General features: G+C 41.1%; 1 protein-coding gene and 1 long non-coding RNA gene across 3 annotated transcripts; one reads left to right on the top strand and one right to left on the bottom strand.

Annotated features, from left to right (window-relative positions):
* Positions 1-3,574: 3,574 nt before the first annotated feature.
* Positions 3,575-6,922, bottom strand: LOC307011424 (uncharacterized protein). Of its 2 annotated transcripts, none has more exons than XM_079637058.1 (5): positions 6,541-6,922; positions 5,625-5,740; positions 5,308-5,382; positions 5,009-5,101; positions 3,575-4,859 (listed from the first exon to the last, which is right to left on the bottom strand). In XM_079637058.1, the coding sequence occupies exons 2-5, from the start codon at positions 5,695-5,697 to the stop codon at positions 4,681-4,683; spliced, it is 420 nt and encodes a 139-aa protein (XP_079493184.1). In that variant the 5' UTR covers positions 5,698-5,740; positions 6,541-6,922; the 3' UTR covers positions 3,575-4,680. The 2 variants fall into 2 exon arrangements, with proteins under 2 accessions (XP_079493184.1, XP_079493185.1); XM_079637059.1 differs by having other exon boundaries at positions 3,803-4,859; positions 6,545-6,588.
* Positions 6,923-8,259: 1,337 nt separating this feature from the next.
* On the top strand, positions 8,260-9,139 carry LOC307011961. The gene is made up of 3 exons (XR_013800530.1): positions 8,260-8,381; positions 8,457-8,521; positions 8,682-9,139. It is a non-coding gene; the product is annotated as an uncharacterized lncRNA (long non-coding RNA).
* The last annotated feature ends 12,664 nt before the right edge of the window (positions 9,140-21,803 follow it).

Genomic DNA, 21,803 nt, shown 5'->3' with positions numbered 1-21,803 from the left:
TACCGGTAAGTAAGTAAAAAAATATTCTTTAGTAAAAGAAGACGGGGAATTATGTGTCGTGACGTGCTTTTTAAGTGCCAAATGGTTACAGTATACTGTTACAACAGCTTTTTGACGCGTCTTTGACATGTTTTGACAATAGTAGCTAACGTCGTTAGCTGGTGCATGTATATGTGTAACAGAGTTTAAATAATGCTGTTAAATTCATGCATTAATTGGGAAAACTCGACATTGGCTGTTGCGTCACTCGCATTTGTGTGCGTGATTATTGCGGGCGGAGCTACGTCACCACCAGCGGAGTCTCACATCTCTCGCTGCTGGGAAGTCGCATCAATAAGAGCTGCGTCATAAAAACAGAGTTTAGATTGTTTTCAAGTGCAAGGTTGGACTTTATAAACTACACATAAGTTTACTTCATGTGTCTTTTAGTTCCTAGTTTTGTCAGTCGAGTCATAGGCTATGTGTTATTTGCAATGATGAAATGGAGTGTGTGTATTATTAACCTAAGTATTATTATTGTGAACTCTGTTTATTTCATTTAAGAAATTCATGCAACGTGATGCACTGTCCGATAAATATAACACAATAAACCAAAGTATATCAGTAGGAGTTTCCTTAAGTCTTTCTGATAGTTTTCTTCAGGCCGGTTTACCCATACGGAAATGTAATGTACATAGCCTAGGTATATGAAATATACATATATGAAATATATCCACATATATAAAATATATATACCCATATATATGCCCATATATAAAACCTATTAGAAAATGGAACAATTGACATAAAACCAGCCCATATATTTGATGTATGTATAATAGTGTTTTTTTACATACATGTCACATATATAATTATCAGTTTTCAAATAGAATTTGTGTAGTATTTGTTTTGTTTTTATGAGCTGGTCAAGAAGAAGTAAAATAATAATAAATAATACATTTTATTTATAAAAGATTCGAAAATGAGTAATGAAATGTGGATAATGAGATAGAAATTGAAATGAAATGTGGATATGTAGACTTGATCTGTAGACTTGAAATAAATAGTAAATAGTTTGGCATATATAAATTAAACATATCGGTGACATATATGGTCAAAACATACAGTATTATATAAATAATAATCATATACATCATATTAATATATGTCAATATACTCATTTAATATGGCAAATTTATATATGTTAAAAACCTATATCAACATATATGTAGAGATATGTATATGTGATAGCAATATATTGTCTTATATTTAACATATATGACGGCGTCACTAGCGATATAAGGATATGTCATATATTACATTTCCGTATGGGTTACTACAACAGTAGAATACAATTCTGAAATTATGGTTTATTTTTGGTGTGCCACCCCAAGATTTTAAGTGGCCCCATCTGGCCACCCCTATGAAAAATTTCTGGAGGCGCCACTGGCCACACTCCTTTGCTGTCCCGGAAATACAAACTGCATCCACTGTTCCAGTAACACTGGGTTCTTTGGGAAGCTGAACAAGGTAAACTTTCCCTCACATCCCAAAACACACTTTTTTGGAGACATTCTTAATCTTGACATCAACCATTCCTATTAGCGCTGATGATGATGATTTCCGGTAGTAGCGCGTCGATATGCGCTTGGGTCTTTCCATAGACAGTATAGACCCTTTGAGGGTCTTTCTCTCCTCTGGTCGACGTGTGCGTGAACGCGCTTTTCCGAGAGCAATGCTCATATAAGGAGTTCCACTCTGGTCTACGTCATTAGATCTACGATAGAAAAAAACCAGCCGAAACGTGTTGCAACCCGGAAGTATGATTTTCAGCACAGAAATTCTCTGTTATTCGTTCAAAATAACTTTTCAAACTTTGGCCATTATTAGCATGAGAATCCATCTCTTTAACACTGTAAACAACTCTGAATACATGAAACACCATTGTACCCCCCCTTTAATGAAATTAAAGGGTTAGTTCACCCAAAAATATTTATTCTGTCAGTAATTACTCACCCTCATGTTGTTCCAAGTCCAACCCCGTAAGACTTTCGTTAATCTTCGGAACACAAATTAAAATATTTTTGATGAAATCTGAGAGCTGGCTCACTCCTTCATAGGCTGCTAGGTAATTGCATCTGCCGGCCCAGAAAGTTAGTAAAGACATCGTTAAAATAGTCCAAGTGACTACAGTGGCTCAACCTTAAGTTTATCAAGCGACGAGAATACTTTTTGTGCGCAAAAAAACAAACAAAAATAACAACTTTATTCAACTATTAATTTTCTTCGGTGTGGGCCTCTGATGTGAGTTAACGGCGCATGTGCGAGAACTGAGAAGGTGACGCTCACGAACGACCAGTTGATGGGAAAGTGTGAAAGGTAACTGCATTCATTTTGCGGCATTGGTAAGGCACTTTTACATTTTCTCGTTGGTTTCTCACGATTTGGACATCCAGGAAATAAGACATTGGATTTGTACACGTTTCTAACTTCAATAGCATTTGAAGAGAATGCCTTGCAGTCATAAAACCCTTCAGTTGAGTCAACACTTTTTTGTATTGAGATTCTATATTATTATTATTGGTGTGTTTTGTGTGTATGTTTGGCCAGTGCAGGGGTGATTTGTTCACTTGGTCTGACTAAAACAAAGCCTGGGCTGCCTATATAATGCACATTATTCTTGGACCTCATCCAGGCCTAAGTGAAGTATTTTGGCCACTAATGCCAATGAATGTTGTCTTTTGGTTTAAGCCTACTGGTTGATATTTTAAGTGTAAAGTTTTTTATTTTATTATTATTGATGTTGAGCTCAATATGTTTTAGTAATGTTTTTATAAATAAACTTGTGGTCTTGTGGATTACGTTTCTGCTTGTCCTTTTCATTTAGTTCCCTATAACGGGCATTTGTAGTGTAAGCTGATCAGGTCATGATCACATACGTGGTGCTCCTAGATTATGAAGATTTTTTGTAGGCCTATATATTGAGCAAACTCCAGTAAACACAAAAGAGCTGCTACAACAACATGGTCATGTCCACATTTAATATACATTCATACTATGGGTTAATCTTCACTGTATGAGATGATAAGGTAAAAATCTGTATCTCCACTCGAGCACTCCAACCGATCTCCTACATACCTGTGCCACTAAAGACAAGTAACGTGTACTGCAGATTAACTTTTGTACTTTTAAGATGTACTTTTAGATTTGTCTTGATCATGCTTCTATAGGTTGCAATATTTTTCTTAGTGGAAGTTTTAAACAATTTACAATAATAGAATATGCAATTCAGTTCATTTTATGATCATGACTGTCTGACTGTACGTTGTCATTCTTATGTTGCATAAGAAAGAGGTTTGTTGAGAAACAAGCAGACTATTTCTGGTGTATTCCCTTTAAATCATGCAGTACAATGCATATCTCATTGAAAGGTGCAAATGTCACCAAAGACTATTATTTAAAAAGAAGATTGTTTCTAAAATTCTTGAACTTGAACATTTTTTTCCCTTCTGGCGTTACTCCTGCACTCACCCACTGCTACAAAATCTATACAGCTCATGACATTTTGCTCTGAATCAAGAATCATAGTCCTATATATATATTTACATTTATACCATTACAACTACATGTCACACCAACAAAGATCACTGAGCTCTGGTTCAGATCAGAAGAAGCAAATTCACAGTTAACAGTGTTTATATGTTAAATTGTGTTATATATTAAATAATATAGCCAAGATAATGACTTTTACACAGAAAATTATTTTGTTCAATTTACAAAATGCATTATCTTTTATGAAGTACTGTATAAAACAAAAGCTGTTCAAGAACATTGTTTTTTTAATCTTCAAACTTGGACAAATGCTTGGACAGTTTTATTCAGTGGACAAAGCGTACAGTATTACATCACAAGGAAGTTACAACAGGTCGGCCTACTTTTAAATTCACTCTTCCACACTTGTGCTCATTCCAACACTGCAGGTATAAAGAAGGTCTTTATTTTTATTTACAACATTAGGGTGTTTGTCTGACATCCAGCATGATCTACATTGCACTCTAGCAATGTTTCATTTCAGTTGACTGTATAAGGTGTTAACTATAATATATTATATACTCATTACATGCAAAGTGAGATATGTCAAGCCTTTATTTGTTATAATTTGATGATTATGGCTTACAGCTTATGAAAAACCTAAATTCAAAATTAGAGTATTGTGAAAAGGTTGTTATAGCTGTAAGCCATAATCATCAAAATTACAACAAATAAAGGCTTGAAATATCCCACTTTGCATGTAATGAGTCTATATAATACATTATTTTCACCTTTTAAGTTGAATTACTGAAATAAATGAACTTTTGCACGGTATTCTAATTTTTCGAGTTTCACCTGTATATTCCTATTCACAAATAAGTTAGGCCTAATGGATGAATATCACATAACATAATTCATTTTCATGACATACAGTTTAAATGCTCTACATAGGTGTTGTTCTGACAACCCTTTACAACTTTAATAACATTAATGAACATAATACTGACTGACTAAAAATGTCCTGACTAAATGAAATGTTTTCATTTCAGAAATCTGATCACTGTAAAGTACCTTGATGTTTAGTGACTGAGAAACCATTCTGCATGATTCAGTGTGAGGAATCTGTCGTAAGTATTCCAAATGAAACACAAAACAATCCGTGTCAATCATTTAGATATTAATGCTGGCACCTGGAGTGGCCATCAAATTGTAGGGGTGGATTTTGTCTGTGCTGCTGGTCTTGTTTGAAGTTAACATTTCTTCATCCTTTTCAGAGTAAACTGAACTGCCTGTGCCTTTTCTTGAAAGATATCCTGAGTCACACGAGCTGAGAGAGTCATTTCTAAAAACTGTGAAGGAAAACCACGTTCAGATTAGCATTTTTGTCTTCATTATTAATTATGAGTAATAAATCTGATGCATGGATGTTGTGGCAGCCTATACACTTTATACTCAGTTTACTTAAGTGATGTTTTTTCATTGTCAGTTGAATACTCACACGTATCATCAGATTGATCAGATTGATCAGATGTGATGTCCCCATTCCATCTTGCACTGCATTTCTTCTGTTTTTGGTTTTCATTTTTGTTCTCTGTGAAAATTGTTGATTACAAAAATTTCACTGAATGCAAATTGTGAAAGTATTTATTCCTTGTGTCAATGATGTTTTTAAAATATGCCTTTCAACATATCCATTGAGTAACTCAGGTGAAGGACTACACATTCACTCACCACATGGAACAACACAGAGTATAATTACTGTTCATTACTTAACGCCATTTGCAATGTGATACGCACCAGTTCTTGAACATTCAGGATGGTCATCTGACATACTGGAATCTGTTATTTGCTCTGATGTTTCACCAGGAATGACTATAGAGAAGAAGAAGAGGAGACACGGGAAAGATGCAAGAGAATATTTCACTTTTGTATACACTTCTGCACTGGCTGTATAATGCCCATAATAAAAAGGTTTCTTCAGAAACATGTAAACTATTTATACTGTCTATTGGCTTTTATTCAAGTGTTAAAGATACTGGATTCTCTTATTTGCACTGAAAAAAAGAGAGACACAGTACAGGTGAAAGAGAACTTTCATGTATTGTATGACTCACAGTTAGGAGGATAGTCTTTGCTCTGTCTGGTTTTATTTTGTGGCACATTATAATCAGTGTTCTCCGCCATCATGTCCACATTCTCCAGCTCTGTGATTCAGCTCCTTTTATTATTTCTGTTTTGAAACATTGTGTATTGTGAAATATACAAATAAATGTAAAATTTAAACTTTTGTGATTTTTGAGCTTATCATTGATTTCTCATCCAAGTAGAGCAGCATGAAGGTATATATAAAATAGCAAATCAGATTTAAGAGATTACTATGCACTTTATCTTTTGATATATATATATATATATATATCAAAAGATACAATTCTGTATAGTATGACTGTACATAAAATATTGATCACAATATTAATTGTAACACACATTATAAAGTGTTATAGCTCTTTACAATGCAATAGGCAGAAATTAATAAAGACAATACACAGGCATAATTGAACTCAACAAACTAGGAATAGTATAACCAGGAACAAAAAAACAGTTAAGAATGACTAAGGGAGGGTCTAGGACTCCAACAAAGTTGTTCAGCCTGAATAATGAAAACATTATGTCGTAGAAAAACATATACAGTAACTGCCAAAATGCACCTAATGTGACACATGTGTCATAACTCAAAACTGAGGATTCATTTCAAACAACGAACTCTTTAGCTCTTTGAAGTCAGTATCTTTCATTAATGTACTACAGCAACAGCCTGTTACCAACACAGTGAATTTGTAGTGCAATTATTAAATCCGTTCCAGATGTCCACATTACATTTTCATTTATAACAGTGTTAACACATACATAAAACATATAGCTATTACTATAGATAAACAGGTACTCATAGACCGAATTATACCAATGCTCATATTTTGCAAAATACTTATTTTACATAAGAAATGTTGTATTTGTTAATACAAAATGTCTTACCTGCCTTATGGCACAATACCCATCACTCTTCTGAATAGAAGGAAATGCAAACAGAAAAAAACAAAACTTCCTTCTCATGTGACATACGGTAGTAGGCATACTGGTTTAGCAGGAAGAAGCATGACACACATGAACCTGAAAACAAAAAGATCAAAATAAGAATATACTTAGGCTATTAATTAAATTAACTACAAAGTTATATAAAAAATTATTATTAGGTACAATGTTATTTCGTTTATGTTGTATTGCAAAACACTTTTACTGCTACTGGTGATATATGGTTAGGTTTAAAAGTGGGTTAAGGTGGAAGGGATGACTCAACAGTGTAATAATAGATAGAAATGAATGCATTACATTGTAATTTCATGCAGGTATTTATATCATATAAGTATTGTAAAACATGTAGGCTATATGTACACAATAAGAGCATTGTGTCATTTAAATGTTATTTATGTCAAAAATATGATTTAACGTGACTAACTCAACCTGGCTGCATTAGCTTCCACCAACAAAAGTCAGATCAAGCAATAGTTCATTAAAATAACAACTAGCCACATTTACTTTTAAGTGTACAGTCATGTTTTGAAAGCCTGAAAGTCATAATGCTTTAATATTTAGCAGCTCAAAAACATATTATCAACATTTATGCTCTTTCGTGTATTTCAGACATTTTACTTGATACATCAAACAAGTACATGAACTTCCAGGTACAGTATATTACAGTAGTGTATTGTGTAGTCAGCAGAATTAGAGAATTACTGAATCTCCTTTAGATACTACCAAAAAATATGACAACAACTCACCAGACACAACAAAATCTCAGTTTGATCTGAAAATTCCAATGTTTTGACATTATTCAAAGAAGAAAACAAGGGAAAATCTCTGTTTTGTGTTTTCACTGAACGAGTGGAGGATTTGTTCTCAACACACAACACTACACATTACCAAATACTACTGAAATGGCTGTTAAAGGAATTCTAACATGAAATGGGGGAATGGAAGAACATTACAAGAAAGGCAAAACTATTTTTGTTTGCCTTTTAAAAGATGACAAATTACATCTTGTATTCTGTTTTCACAGTTCAGATATTTTATCCGTGTAAAAGTAATTTGAGTTTAAACTACACTCTAAAAACAAATGGTGCTAAATAGCACTAAAAGTGGTTCATTGGCTTGTAATCATAGGGGAACCACTTTAAGTGCCATATAGCACCTCACCTTTGTCAAATGGTGCTATGTAGAACCATAAGAGCACCTTAACCACCCCAAAGAACCGCTGAAGAACCACTGAAGAACAGCTAAAGAACCAAACTGGGCTTAACAGGTTCTTAAAATGGCAGTGGTGCTATATAGCACCATAAACACTGCAAAGAACCCCTGAAGAACCACTTTTTTTTAGAGTGTATGTAAGTGTAATTCTAATAATTGATTATAAGGTCTGTGTATTTATGATCATAATCCGAGTTTTCTCTGTCCACTATGAGCTGAAGCTTCATTGTCATCCTCAAAGGGCATCGTATTCTCAACATTATCAGAGAAAACTAAGCTGTCCTTGATTTCAATGAACCATATCCTGAACTTGCAGATGAAGAGTTACAGGCGTCTGCGGTTTTCTCCTGCCTCACTGTATGTGTAGTGGGGTAGAAGGTGAAGGACTACAAACTAGATGGACTACAAATCCCATGAGTTAAGATGCTATAAAGGGAAACCAAACGGTTTAGACTTCCTCTTTGAGGTACCATGTGTCAAGCAGGAAAAGTTGTTTGGTGTCTTTCAAGGCTGTGTAATGGCAGATGAAAAACCAAGTTGATTAATGAGCAGCATAGAACTGAATTGGGAAGGTAAGGGTTGTGACTTATGATGACTATAGTGAGTTTGTCTAGTTGTAACATGTTTGTATTTGTTTTCTGTTTTAGTGTTCGTATGGGAATGGTGTTGATTGGTGCCTCAGAGAATTAAGCAGATATATTTGAGAATACAGGTAGCCTACTGATCTTAATTGAATTATTTAATGGGGAGATTTGGTTTTAAGTTTCATTTTATATTTGTAATTTGTTTTAATGGTTTTAAGGTTTTTTAATCTTTGTAAATATTTTATAGGGCAATCATCAATTTGTATTCTTTCTTTGTTTTCTTTACAGCTGATGCATGATTGCCGTTTACTTTATTGAAAGCATTGGTGGCTTAATGTGTGTCTGAAGAGATTACTTTTAATGTTGAATTGGGTCTTGTGTATGGAAGTGGCAAAGTGATTTATTTAATTTGTGAGATTGTTTTGATGTTGTTTGTTTGTTTTGTTTTTGTTTTCGACCTGTGACTGACGGTGGGGTTCCCATTTTTTTGAATATGGTTTACTCTGTTAAGTTTTGGGGAATAGATTATAGTGGTTTGATTTACTTTACAATTGTGGAGGTTGGAGTGAAATTGTGTTTGGTGAACTTGTGAGTGTGCACATAGTTTAAGAGCAAGTTCCATTGGATAGGATTGGGAACCCTGTTGTCTGTAACGGTTATAATTTAGTTTGTTTTCTCTCTTTGCCAGTTCTGATTACCCTATGTGCTCATTCTGAATACTGTGAAATAAACTTTGTTATATTTGCAACAAAACACACTGTGGTTGTGGCCCTCTTGAGTTCTCCACATCTCTTGCGAGATGTTGGGGTTACATATGTATCATTGGAACGATCACCTACTGGAAAGGAGAGACACACAGACACATGAGTGGTTATCAATTAAAATGAATCACTATGCTTTGAGCTTACTGTTATGAATATTAATTGCTGTTACTTAACTTTCGACTCACACAATGGAGAAAATTCCGTGCTGTTTGTATGATCATGTTAGTTGATTCATACTTTCTCAGCATCCCCATGCTTTTATTTTGTCATCATCGAATCTGAAACCTCCTGACACACTCCCGCACACCTGTACACTGCAATGTGATCAATTTATGTCTTTCTTTAAGGACAAAATCAGTACCATCCACCAACAATTGGCCTCTTTGGCTACCCCTTACTGTAGTTCGCATCATAGTGTCTCAATTAATTTCCCCCTCTCCTTCCTTTCTTCTTTCAACTTGCCATCCAAAGAATACATTTCTCAGTTAATTTACAAATCTAATTCTTCCACATATTTACTTGATCCTATACCAACTCATTTGGTAAAGGCCTGTTTCCTTCTCTTTCTTCTCTTATAACTCATATTATTCACACTTTTCTTAGCTCCGGCATTGTTCCATCATCTTTTAAAATAGCTGCCATAACCCCAGTTCTTCAGAAACTTGGTGCAGACCCTAAAAATCTTGATAATTTCCGTCCCATCTCAAATCTTCCATTTATGTTGCCACTTAACAAAATAAATCAATTGACACTGAACCACGTTTTAGATTTGCTTTATTTTTCTCTATTAATTCAACCAAAGGTTTAAATTTTCTTTATTAAGATCTTCAATGCTTTGAACTGAATGGTTCAACAAATAACAGGTGATAATTTAGTATCACTCAACCTCAACCACTCAATCACACTACTCAAATTCTCCACACGGGGTCACTATAATTATTTATAACGTACTCGGTTACTAACGTAACCTCGGTTCTCTCTAGGAGAGGGAACGAGTACTGCGTCGAAAGATGCTACGGGAAAGATATTTCTTTTTCGAGATTGAAGCCTAAAATTAATCCTTAATTTTGTAAAATATGTAAAACGCTTTTCTGTAGCATACAACCTTAGGCGGAGCAAATCGCGCGCCCATTGGCTGCTCCGCCAGAAAAGCACAGCCTATGCGAGGCCAGTGACGCTGACCAATGAGGACACTTCGTGCCCTCTGCGTCACCTCCCGCCGAAACGGGCGTGGTCTAGGCCTATAAATACGAGCATAGCTGTCTCCCACTCTGATTTTCGTCACTGAAGCGACGCAGCGTGGCCACGCACGGCCTGAGACGCAGTACTCGTTCCCTCTCCTAGAGAGAACCGAGGTTACGTTAGTAACCGAGTACGTTCTCTTACGTAGAGTTCTCTCCTACTGCGTCGAAAGACGCTACGGGAACCCCTGTAACACGCCGTGCGTGCTCTTGGACCGACACAGACACCCGAGGGCGCGCGCGTCCTGGCATACAAGCGCCTACACCAATAATGTATAGGGAGAGCGGCTAGAATTAGCATCATCCCTTTATAATAGTGCCCCTAAGGGCATAATAACATATATATGTAAATATTAGATATATATGAGGGGTCATAGCATGCTCATGGGACACATTGTCAGTGAGTGATGCTTAAAACATTGGAGTGACCTGGGCCGAACGAAACAAAGAGCTGCTCCGTCTGTCGAAAAACAGCGGAGCGGGACACATAAGCTCTTAATGCCCTGACCGGGCAAAGGGAGCTATTTCCGTCCTCAGAGGCCGGCAGAGCCGACAGGGAGATGACCTGAGCCCTGAACGGTGTGTTGAAGGACTTGGGTACGTACCCATGCTTCGGTTTCAACACGACTACAGAGTCGTTAGGCCCGAACTCCATACAAGAGGCTCTGACTGAGAGCGCTTGCAAATCCCCCACACGCTTCACTGAAGCGAGAGCCAAAAGAAAACACGGTCTTGAAAGACAGGTGTTTCATGTCAACTGAGTGAATAGGCTCGAAAGGGGCCCCTTTCATAGCGTTCAACACCGTAGAAAGGTCCCAAACGGGGACTGAAGGAGGCCTCGGAGGATTTAACCTCCTGGCTCCTCTAAGGAAACGGACCACCAGGTCGTTTCTGCCCAGTGAACGGCCAAGTGTTGGATTAACGAACGCTGATATGGCTGCCACATAGACTTTGAGCGTGGATGGGGTTCTACCCTTATCCAATAGCTCCTGCAGGAAGGAGAGAATCTCTGTTTCCCCGCACTAAAGGGGTGACAGACCTTGGTCTGAACACCAACCAGAAAACACAGACCATTTGGAAGCGTAGAGCCGTCTAGTAGACGGAGCTCTAGCCTGCTCGATCGTGTCTAACACTCCCCTTGGGAGGTTAGCGGGTACCCGTTTATGGCCCACACATGTAGGGACCAGAGATCCGGGCGAGGATGCAAAATCGAGCCCTTGGCCTGCGAGAGGAGGTCCCTCCTCACTGGAATCGGCCACGGGGCAGTGCTCTTCAGCCGCATCAAAACTGGGAACCAAGGTTGATTCGTCCAGTATGGAGCAACAAGTAGCACTGAGCATCCGCTTTCCCTGATTCGCTCCAGCACCTGAGGCAGGAGTGAGACAGGAGGAAAAGCATAGAGCAGACGGCGGGGCCAGACACTGGCCAGCGCGTTCACGCTCTTTGAAAAGAATTCCGGGCAGTGAGCGTTTTCCTGGTTTGCGAACAGGTCTATATCCGCTCTGCCGAACGTTCTCCACAACAGGCGCACTGTCTGTGTGTGTAGCGACCACTCTCCTGTCGGAACGTTGTTCCGTGAGAGTCTGTCTGGGCCTACGTTCAGGTGACCTGGCACATGCATTGCTCTCAGCGAGCGCAGGTTGTGCTGGGCCCATACCAGGATGCGTTCCGTCAGCCTGAAGAGGTTTCGGGATTTCAAGCCACCCTGGCGGTTTATATAGGCTACTACCGACATGTTGTCCGAACGGACCAGGACGTGGTGCCCTTTTATCCGAGGACGAAAGCGCCTCAGCGCAAAGTCCACCGCCATCATTTCCAGGCAGTTTTTATGTGCGGTAGTCTGACTCGTTCTGCCCACTGGCCAAAGAACGGTCTTCCCTCGAGCAGCGCTCCCCAGCCTGAGGTGGACGCGTCCGTGGACACCACCTATAGGCTCGAGGAAGTCCCCAGGCTTACACCTGACCGGTACCAGTCTGACGCTCTCCATGGTGTCAGGGCTGAAATGCATTCCTGATTGACCTTGAGGCGATAACGACCGTGAACCCATGCTCGGCGCGGTACACGCGCTCCCAGCCAGAACTGCAGTGGGCGCATGCGCAGCAGGCCCAACTGTAGTACCGCCGAGGCTGAGGCCATGAGGCCTAGCATTTTTTGAAATCTCTTGAGCGGCACTATATGACCGCTGCGGAAGGATTTCTCCATTTGCAGGGTGTTTCGCCTGCGCTGTGATGACAGCCGTGCTGTCATAGACAGTGAGTTCAGATCCAGTCCTAAAAAGGAGACCCTTTGACTGGGAAAACAGTGAACTTTTCTCCCAATTGACTCTCAGACCTAAGCACTCGAGGTGATTGAGTATTAGGGATTGTCAGCCAATCGTCCAAATAATTCAGAATTCGAACGCCTCGGAGTCTCAGGGGTGCCAGCGCCGCGTCCATGCACACTGTAAATGTACGAGGTGCTAGGGACAGGCCGAATGGCAGGACTGTGTACTAATATGCCCGGCCCTCGAAGGCGAATCTCAAAAATTGCCTGTGACGTGACGCAATTTGTATGTGAAAATACGCGTCTTTCAGATCTATTGCCATAAACCAGTCTCCTCGGCGAATCTGCGCGAGGATTTTTCTGGTCGTGAGCATTCTGAACTTTCGCTTTGTAAGCGCTTTGTTCAGATGCCTCAGATCTAAAATGGGTCTGAGACACCCGTCTTTCTTCGGTACCAGGAAATATCTGCTGTACAGACCCCCTTCGCTCTGAGCTTGAGATAAAGGCTCTATGGCCCCTTTGCTCAATAGCTTCGCTATTTCGGCTCGAAGTAGATGTGCTACTTCTGCTTTTACCGTGGTTTCGACTCGCGCCGTGTAACGGGGAGGGCGTCGATAAAACTGTAGCGAATAGCCTCTTTTTATAGTCTCTAGCACCCATTCTGAGACCCCGGGAAGTCTTTCCCGTGCATCTGCACGCGTGACTAGGGGTTGAATGTAATCTGGGCACTGGTCGCGAAATGGCGGCGACACGAGAGCAACCGTGTGCTGTAACATGGACGCCGTTGCGTCTGAGGCGGGGGGCACGTTTAACACAGCGGGTATCTCGCGCGCGCTCGACTCTCTGAGTTGAGAGAGAGCGCGCGGGGCGAGCCCCGTAGGGCTCGTTATGTTTGTGAATAAATGTGGGCGCGTGGTAGCGGGCACATTTATAACACCGGGGATACTGTGTTTTTGAACTGACTGACCGTCTGTTGGTTTCGTTTTTACAGAAAAACCGCGGGACGTGCAGTGTGTAGTGGTTGTGGGCACTGGATAGTGGGCACGCTCACTACATGTGATGCACAATCGACATGAATCGATTTCTTTCGTGAAGACCCTGTGTTGTACGGGGCTGTGCTTGCACGGGTTGAAAAACCGGGCTCTGGTCGCGAAATGGCGGCGACACGAGAGCAGCCATGTGCTGTAACATGGGCGCCATTGCAGCGTATGATGCGGGGGCACGCTTAATCGAGCGGGCAGCCCGCGCGCGCTCAGCTCTCTCAGCTGAGAGAGAGAGTGCGCGGTGCGAGCCCCGTACGGCTCGGCATGTTTGAGAATAAATGTGGGTGCGTGAATGCGGGTACATTTATAGCACTGGGAGTACGTACTGTCTATTAGAACTGACTGACCGTGCATCGGTTTTGTTTCATAGAAACCGTGTGACATGTAGCTTGTAGTGATTGTGGGCACTTGAAAGCGGGCACGCTCACTACATATGATGCACAAGTCGATTTTATGTGTGCAAGCCCTGTATTGTGTGGGGCTGTGCTTGTGTGTACTGGATCGTGGGCATACAGTTACACACATTACACCATCGGCCGTGGCCGGGACACCGTGTAGCACTGAGAGTACTGTCTATCAGAACTGACTGACCGTGCATTCGTTTAGTTTTTACAGAAACCACGGGACATGCAGTGTGTAGTGATTGTGGGCACTGAAAAGCGGGCACGTTCACTAACTTACATGTGATGCACAATCGACATGAGTCGATTTTATGTGTGCAAGCCCTGTATTGTGTAGGGCTGTGCTTGTGTGTACGAATGGGCACTGGGTCGTGGGCATTACGGATACACACATTACACCATCGGCCGTGGCACCGGGACACCAGAAAATACATTTTCTGATTTACCTGGGACGTCGTGAAAACGGCGTTTGTGTGCAGGCAAACGGGCATTGATGCCGGTTTGGTGACTGCAAAATACACTGGCACGGTCGCGTATGTTGGGACTGTGCGGGCGAGACATTTTAGTGAAATCCGGCCGCGGCGGGATTTTAACACTGCTTTCCTCGAAGCAGAAGTGCGCATCCTGGCTGAAAACGGGGCTTTCCGGGACTCCGCGATTTCTTCGTGAATTCAGGAAGAAAAAGGCGCGGGTCGTGAGGACGGTAACGTACGTTCCTCTGCAGAAAAACAGCCATCCAGCCGGTAAGCGCATCGATGCTGGTCTTTCTTCGTCGACGCTCACGAGCGGCGGGGGAGGGGAGATCCTCGGAGCTCGCCCATCCCTCGCTACCCGAAGCGAGGAGAGAACAGCAGTCATCATCCCCTCAGATACGGCTTGCTGGTCGTCGTCCATGACGGACAAGGCGGCAGGCTGTGGCCGTTGTCCGTAGGTGAGCGATTCCAACGAAGCGGTGAGAGGAGTTAGCGGCGGCGAGCTCCTCGTGGAGGGAGGTTCCGGGACCCGCTGAGCGCGGCGCTTTTTACGGCGCGGCGCTACAGGGGGTGGTAGAGCAGCTTCCGTGAATGATGCAAGGCGAGTCCGCAGAGTCGCGATGGGCATCTTGTCACAGTGACCATCACCGAGAGCGATAGCTGCATGTTCCTCGCCCAAGCAGGAAACACACAGCACGTGGTGGTCCCCGTCGATGAGCGCGGCTCGGCAGGAGCCGCAGGAATCACAAGGCATCTTTACAAAGACACTCGTTGCTCTTTTGTGAAAAAATGTGTGACGCAGCGGTGAACACACACACTAAACACACACAAAGAATGAAAAGGATATTCCACGCCGGAGAAGCGCAGCAGGGAACGGCGGCTGAAGGCGGCGAAGACCAGCGGCTTCAGGTAAGAGCTCGTCCTGCTGAGGTGCTTGTTCCAAACGGCTGTGGCGGCTCGAATCCAGTCCTACGATGCGTGTAGCTTCGTGAAGAATAGAAAATCAGAGTGGGAGACAGCTATGCTCGTATTTATAGGCCTAGACCACGCCCGTTTCGGCGGGAGGTGACGCAGAGGGCGCGAAGCGTCCTCATTGGTCAGCGTCACTGGCCTCGCATAGGCTGTGCTTTTCTGGCGGAGCAGCCAATGGGCGCGCGATTTGCTCCGCCTAAGGTTGTATGCTACAGAAAAGCGTTTTACATATTTTACAAAATTAAGGATTCATTTTAGGCTTCAATCTCGAAAAAGAAATATCTTTCCCGTAGCGTCTTTCGACACAGTAGGAGAGAACTCTACGTAAGAGAACCAAGTGTATAAACTCAATGAATAGTTCTCAAAAAAATATCTTCACAGAAATTTCAGTAAAGCCTTATAAAGTGTCAATTTCTCAGAATTTCCAATTATTACTAATGTTAGGGCACACTTTCGGGGTGAAACAATACACTTTAAAAGCAAGCACAAACACGGCACTGGCACCCTACACAAACACAAAACCACTGTCAGAATTTCCATCATGTGCATTCAAACACCATTTTACGAAAATCAAATATAACCTACACATGATATTATGCACGCCATTCACATTTGTTTAGCCCATACACATTACATTAATGACTTACCAAACTCTTTTATAAAGACTTCGTAATGCTGGTCACGTGCATTGATCAAACATCTTCGATCATCTCGAACTCTAACCACAAAATACACATTATACATACACAGGATGAAACGAACACAGCCTATGACACCAGATTAAATGATGATCATTACATTTGCTCACATAGAACATCGATTAAATCAAGGATGATAATCAACTTGACACAAGATTGAATTCACTCTCATGCACTGCTTTAGCCGTCTTTCTCTTTTTCGCGCTATTATCACGTCATCATCAGGGCTCGCTCGCTTTTCTTAAAGGGGAAGTACTCTCTTTCTTATAAGTTCAAATCAAGGGGGTAATCCATCCGTCGGAAACTGAAGCCGTCTAAAGAAACTCGACAATGCATAAAATGCTCCATTACCTAACCTTACGTTATGGCCCCGTAGAAGCCATTTTTGTAAAAATAGGCTAACGATTGCGTCATAACCACACGACTCTCTGTCGCACTGTAGAGAAATTACCGTATAGACCGGCAGAGAAGCTCGCAAGCAATCGGCGGGACGTGGAAGCAGCAAGTCAAGGGAGAAGCCCATAGAGAGTGATAAAGTTGCTCCTGCTGCTAGCTCATGGACAGCTAATGCTCACGCTCTCCGTCTCTGCGAGATTCGGAAGGGAATGATTCAGATTTCTCTCGGCACATCTACTAGAAGACTGAAAACTGTCAGACACGTTGCTCACGTCACCAAGCTCAGTTTGAGTCTGCGCAGTACGCCATGGCGATCAGGAAGTGAGTGCTTCAAATGGGCTTCACTTTTCTCCGTTGAAATCTATGGGGTCCATCTTATATGTCTATGGTTCAAATACCACCCGGCTACATTTATATAAATAATTATTGAAAAAGCAGTGACAGCACAGGTTCATGCTCACCTAGTAATAACAACTTGTATGAGTGTTTTCTGTCAGGGTTTCGTTCTAAGCATAGCACGGAAACTGAACTGGTGAGAGTAGCTAGTGATCTGTTAATGGCTGCTGATGGCAGGTTCTTATATATTCTCGTTTTACTTGACTTAAGTGCAGCTTTCAACACAATTTAACACAATATTCTCTTGAACCGTTTATCCGATATTGGTATCACTGGTATTCCTTATGCCTGGTTCACTTCACCTTTCAAACAGTACACAGTTTGTAAAAAAAAAAAAATCTTCTGTTAGCTGTGCCGGTGTCCCCCAAGGTTCTGTCCTAGTCCCATATTGTTCCTAATCCACCTTCTCCCACTCTGCAATATCTTTTCCAAATTTGGTATTAAATTCCACTTTTACGCTGATGATTCAATCCCCCCCCCCTACCTGTCACACCAACTGTCTTTACGAAATAAATGTCTGATTTTCTGCCAACTTCCTCAAACTTAATGGCAGTAAGATTTAAGTACTCCTTATTGGTACTAATTCTATTCTCTCTAGGTCCTGCAGTTTTTCTTTATCCATTGACGGTTCTTCTGTTTATCCTTCCCGCCAGGTTAGGAACTTGTGGGTCATCTTCGACAGCACCCTTCATTTGAAGCCCACATTAATAACATAACCATATACATTGTCATTCTTATGTTACAAGAAAGAGGGTTGTTGAGAAACATGCAGACTATTTCGTGTATTCCCTTTAAATGATTCAGTAAAATACATATCTCATTGAAAGGTGTAAATGTTACAAAAGACTATTAATTAAAAGGAAGATTGTTTCTAAAATTCTTGATCTTGAACATTCTTTTCCCTTCTGGCGTTACTCCTGCACTCACCCACTGCTACAAAATCTATACAGCTCATGACATTTTGCTCTGAATCTAGAATCATATTAGTCCTATATATATATATTTACATTTATACCATTACAACTACATGTCAAACCTACAACAAAGATCACTGAGCTCTGGTTCAAGTCAGAAGAAGCAAATTCACAGTTAACAGTGTTTATATGTTAAATAGTGTTATATATTAAATAATATAGTCAAGATGACGACTTTTACACAGAAAATTATTTTGTTCAATTTACAAAATGCATTATCTTTTATTAAGTTGAAGTACTGTATAAAACAAAAGCTGTTCAAGAAAATTGTTTTTTTAATCTTCAAACTTGGACAGTTTTAATCAGTGGACAAAGCGTACAGTATTACATCACAAGGAAGTTACAACAGGTCGGCCTACTTTTAAATTCACTCTTCCACACTTGTGCTCATTCTAACACTGAAGGTATAAAGAAGGTCTTTATTTTTATTTACAACATAGGGTGTTTGTCTGACATCCAGCATGATCTACAGTGCTCTATAGCAATGATTCATTTCAGTTGACTGTATAAGGTGCTAACTACTGGGACATAACACATATCACAGAGCAAATCATTTTCATAAGCTAAGCCTTGACTTTATTCAATAAAGGTGAAACTCGAAACATTTGAGAATATCGTGCAAAAGTTAAATTATTTCAGTAATTCAACTTAAAAGGTGAAACTAATATATTATATACTCATTACATGCAAAGTGAGATATTTCAAGCCTTTATTTGTTATAATTTGATGATTATGGCTTGCAGCTTATGAAAACCCTCAATTCAAAATTAGAGTATTGTGAAAAGGTTTTCATAGCTGTAAGCCATAATCATCAAAATTACAACAAATAAAGGCTTGAAATATCCCAATTTGCATGTAATGAGTCTATATAATACATTATTTTCACCTTTTAAGTTGAATTACTGAAATAAATGAACTTTTGCACGGTATTCTAATTTTTCGAGTTTCACCTGTATATTCCTATTTACAAATAAGTTAGGCCTAATGGATGAATATCACATAACATAATTCATTTTCATGACATACAGTTTAAATGCTCTACATAGGTGTTGTACTGACAACCCTTTACAACTTTAATAATGTGGGGCTCATTATAACATTCCCTGTAATGTTCATGTTAATGTTTAGAGAGAGAGAACCCCCCTTATGTCTTTATTTTATTTTTATTGTTCACACTTAGTTTTTATGTACTCTAAGTTCATGATGGGGTTAATACAGGAAATGTGTTTAAGTCAATGTTGGTGCAAATGCATAAACCCTGCTTAATTTATAGTGAGTGATGCTCAAGCAGACATGTTGTTATAGCGATTCTACAGAAGAGGGCGCCCACGGAAGATAGGTGCGGGCGTGGAAGAGAAACAGAAGAACAATGTTGTTTGGTAGTGTTGTGAACGCACGCAGAGTTTTTGGTTGTACTGCAAAGAAAACGCCGATGTAATGTAAGCAGTGAACAAAATTAAACGAACCCATCACATTATGCACGTCTTGGAATCCATTCATTTCGACATGCAACAAACTTGGAGGCACTGCTGGGATTAGTGAGAAGTGCGAGCCGAAGGGATCACGAGAGGGAACACCGTGAGCGCGCGAGAGAGCGGAGAGTCTCGGCCGAGTAAGCGGGTGCATACCAGCGCGAAATGGATCTGGAAGCACTAGCCGAACGGGTAACAGAGAGACTGTGGCTGTTGCGGCTCGATCAAGTGAAGGAGGTATGTGATTGTAACAAAATCCCTACCGCAAATGTCTCTACTAAGCACGCACTTATCAAGAAAGTTACAGAGTCGATTGATGCCGCGATTGATAGGGAGGAAGAAGATGTAGCAAAGCACTATTTGTGTTCAATGTTTTCGTTTATGGAGGCGCAGGGAGATAACGAGGATGAGGAAAATGGCGGCAGCAATAAAAGCGAGAGGGACAGCTCGCAGATTGAACAGGATGTTGTGAATAAGGCGGATTCACAGCAAAATCACTCTGAACTGCAGATGGGAAAAATAAAAGTGAAAGAGGTTGAAATAGGAAAAAATCAGGCTCTAGATCAGCAAGCATTTATTGGCATGGCCCCTGTAGTCACTGTGAGGAGGGATTTCAAAGTCTGCGGTCAGATAGGAGACAGTGGGCAAAAGGATAAACTGTCATTCACTAATTTGATGCACCAGGTTGACAAAGGGCTGAGAAGAGGCCACGGGGAAGCAGAAATTATTGAAGCAGTAATCAAAGCTATCAGCCCAGGATTGAGTCTACGCAATATGTTGAAAATGAAAAGAGATCTCACTCTTTCACAGCTGAAAACAATATTGAAGGGACATTTCAAGGAGGACAGTTCTACTGACCTGTACTACAAATTGTTGAACATCACTCAAAGTGCCAATGAATCACCACAAGCCTTCCTTTTCAGAGCCATTGAGCTAAAAGAAAAGCTGTTGCGCACTTGTGAAGAAGGTGGCGAGTATTTCAGCACAGAGCACATTCAGAAGAAGTTTCTACGCTCGGTTGGCACAGGTTTGATCAGTGATCATATTAAATTTCAGATGAGGCCATACCTGGACGATTCAAAAATCTCAGATGAAATGTTGATAAACAAAATGAACGAAGCAGCCGGTGATGAAACAGAGAGACTAAATAAACAAAAGAAGAACACAGGAAGTAAAGTGGCAAAAGTACACCAATTGTGTCCAGAAATGCAGGCTCATCCATGCAGGCAGGATGAAATGACCGCCAAAGTGCTGGTTCAGGAACAGTCAAGTGATATTGTCAGGCGGAAATGCAGAGAGACACCAGCAGCAGAGGGGCGGAGAGAATCAGAGTTATATGAGATGGTTAAACTACTGAGAGAGGAAGTTGCGGAACTCCGAAAAGGACAGAACAACCCTCCTGAGCGTATAGTCAGGGGAAGATCCAGCTACAGAAAGGGATGCAGAGCTTGTCAGGAGAAAGGTGAAGAGGATCGATGCGAGCACTGCTTTAGATGTGGAGTCGTGGGTCATGCCGCCCGGGGCTGTAGAGCACCAAAGAATCCAGCAGAGGGCAGAAGCGATGTAAAGATATCTGTTCATTCCATGAGACCAGACAGCTCAACCTCCATTCTGAGTTACTGCGACCCACAAGAGAAAACTCAAGAGCTCCTTCGACAAAGGATTAAACAGCTGGAGGCGGAGTTAGAACAAAGAGGAAAAACAGAGCATGCTAGAGCTACCACCTACACCAACCACATACCTTTACGACGACACCCAAGATTGGAGAACCTCATTGGTCCTAGATGAATGGTGGACTGTTTCTTAGAATGCGTGCCTGTGCAAGCGCTCTGGGACACAGGGTCGCAGGTGACCATTATCAACGAAGAATGGAAGAATATTTGCTTTCCCCACATTGCGACACGCAGCCTTAGTGAGCTGCTGGACGAAGGTGAAACTCTCATCGGCCGAGCAGCAAACCAAACCGATATACACTTCTCTGGATGGGTGGAGTTGAAATTTCAACTTGGGCCGAAAAGAGGGGCCCAGGCAGAACTCCTGGTGCCTGTACTTATCTCCAGTGAGCAAGGCGTGGGGCAGCCTCCAATCATTGGCTATAATGTTATTCAGCAGCTGGTGACAAAGGGAATGGAGCAGCACCCTGATATCATTCCAGAAGTGGTAAAAGAAGCTTTCTCATGTGACTGCAAAAAAGCTGTTATATTGATTAGAATGATGCAGAACGAGGACCAAGTTGGAAAAGAAGGAATAGTGAAAGTTGGACGGATTACTACAGTAGTTGCTGCTGGACAGACAAAAACGGTGAAATGTAGGGTGAG

Source organism: Phoxinus phoxinus, assembly GCF_949152265.1.
Source record: "Phoxinus phoxinus genome assembly, chromosome: 15".
NCBI classification, from domain to species: Eukaryota; Metazoa; Chordata; class Actinopteri; order Cypriniformes; family Leuciscidae; genus Phoxinus; species Phoxinus phoxinus.
Note: the sequence above shows the minus strand (reverse complement) of the source record. Positions and strands in the feature narration are given on the sequence as shown.

Excerpts from the sequence above, each read along its gene's own strand:
- LOC307011424 (XM_079637058.1), bottom strand. The coding sequence starts at position 5,697 with ATGATGGCGGAGAACACTGATTATAATGTGCCACAAAATAAAACCAGA. Across the intron at positions 5,383-5,624 it reads CAAAGACTATCCTCCTAACT|TCATTCCTGGTGAAACATCA; the intron begins GTGAGTCATACA and ends TCTTCTCTATAG. Across the intron at positions 5,102-5,307 it reads TCCTGAATGTTCAAGAACTG|AGAACAAAAATGAAAACCAA; the intron begins GTGCGTATCACA and ends CAATTTTCACAG.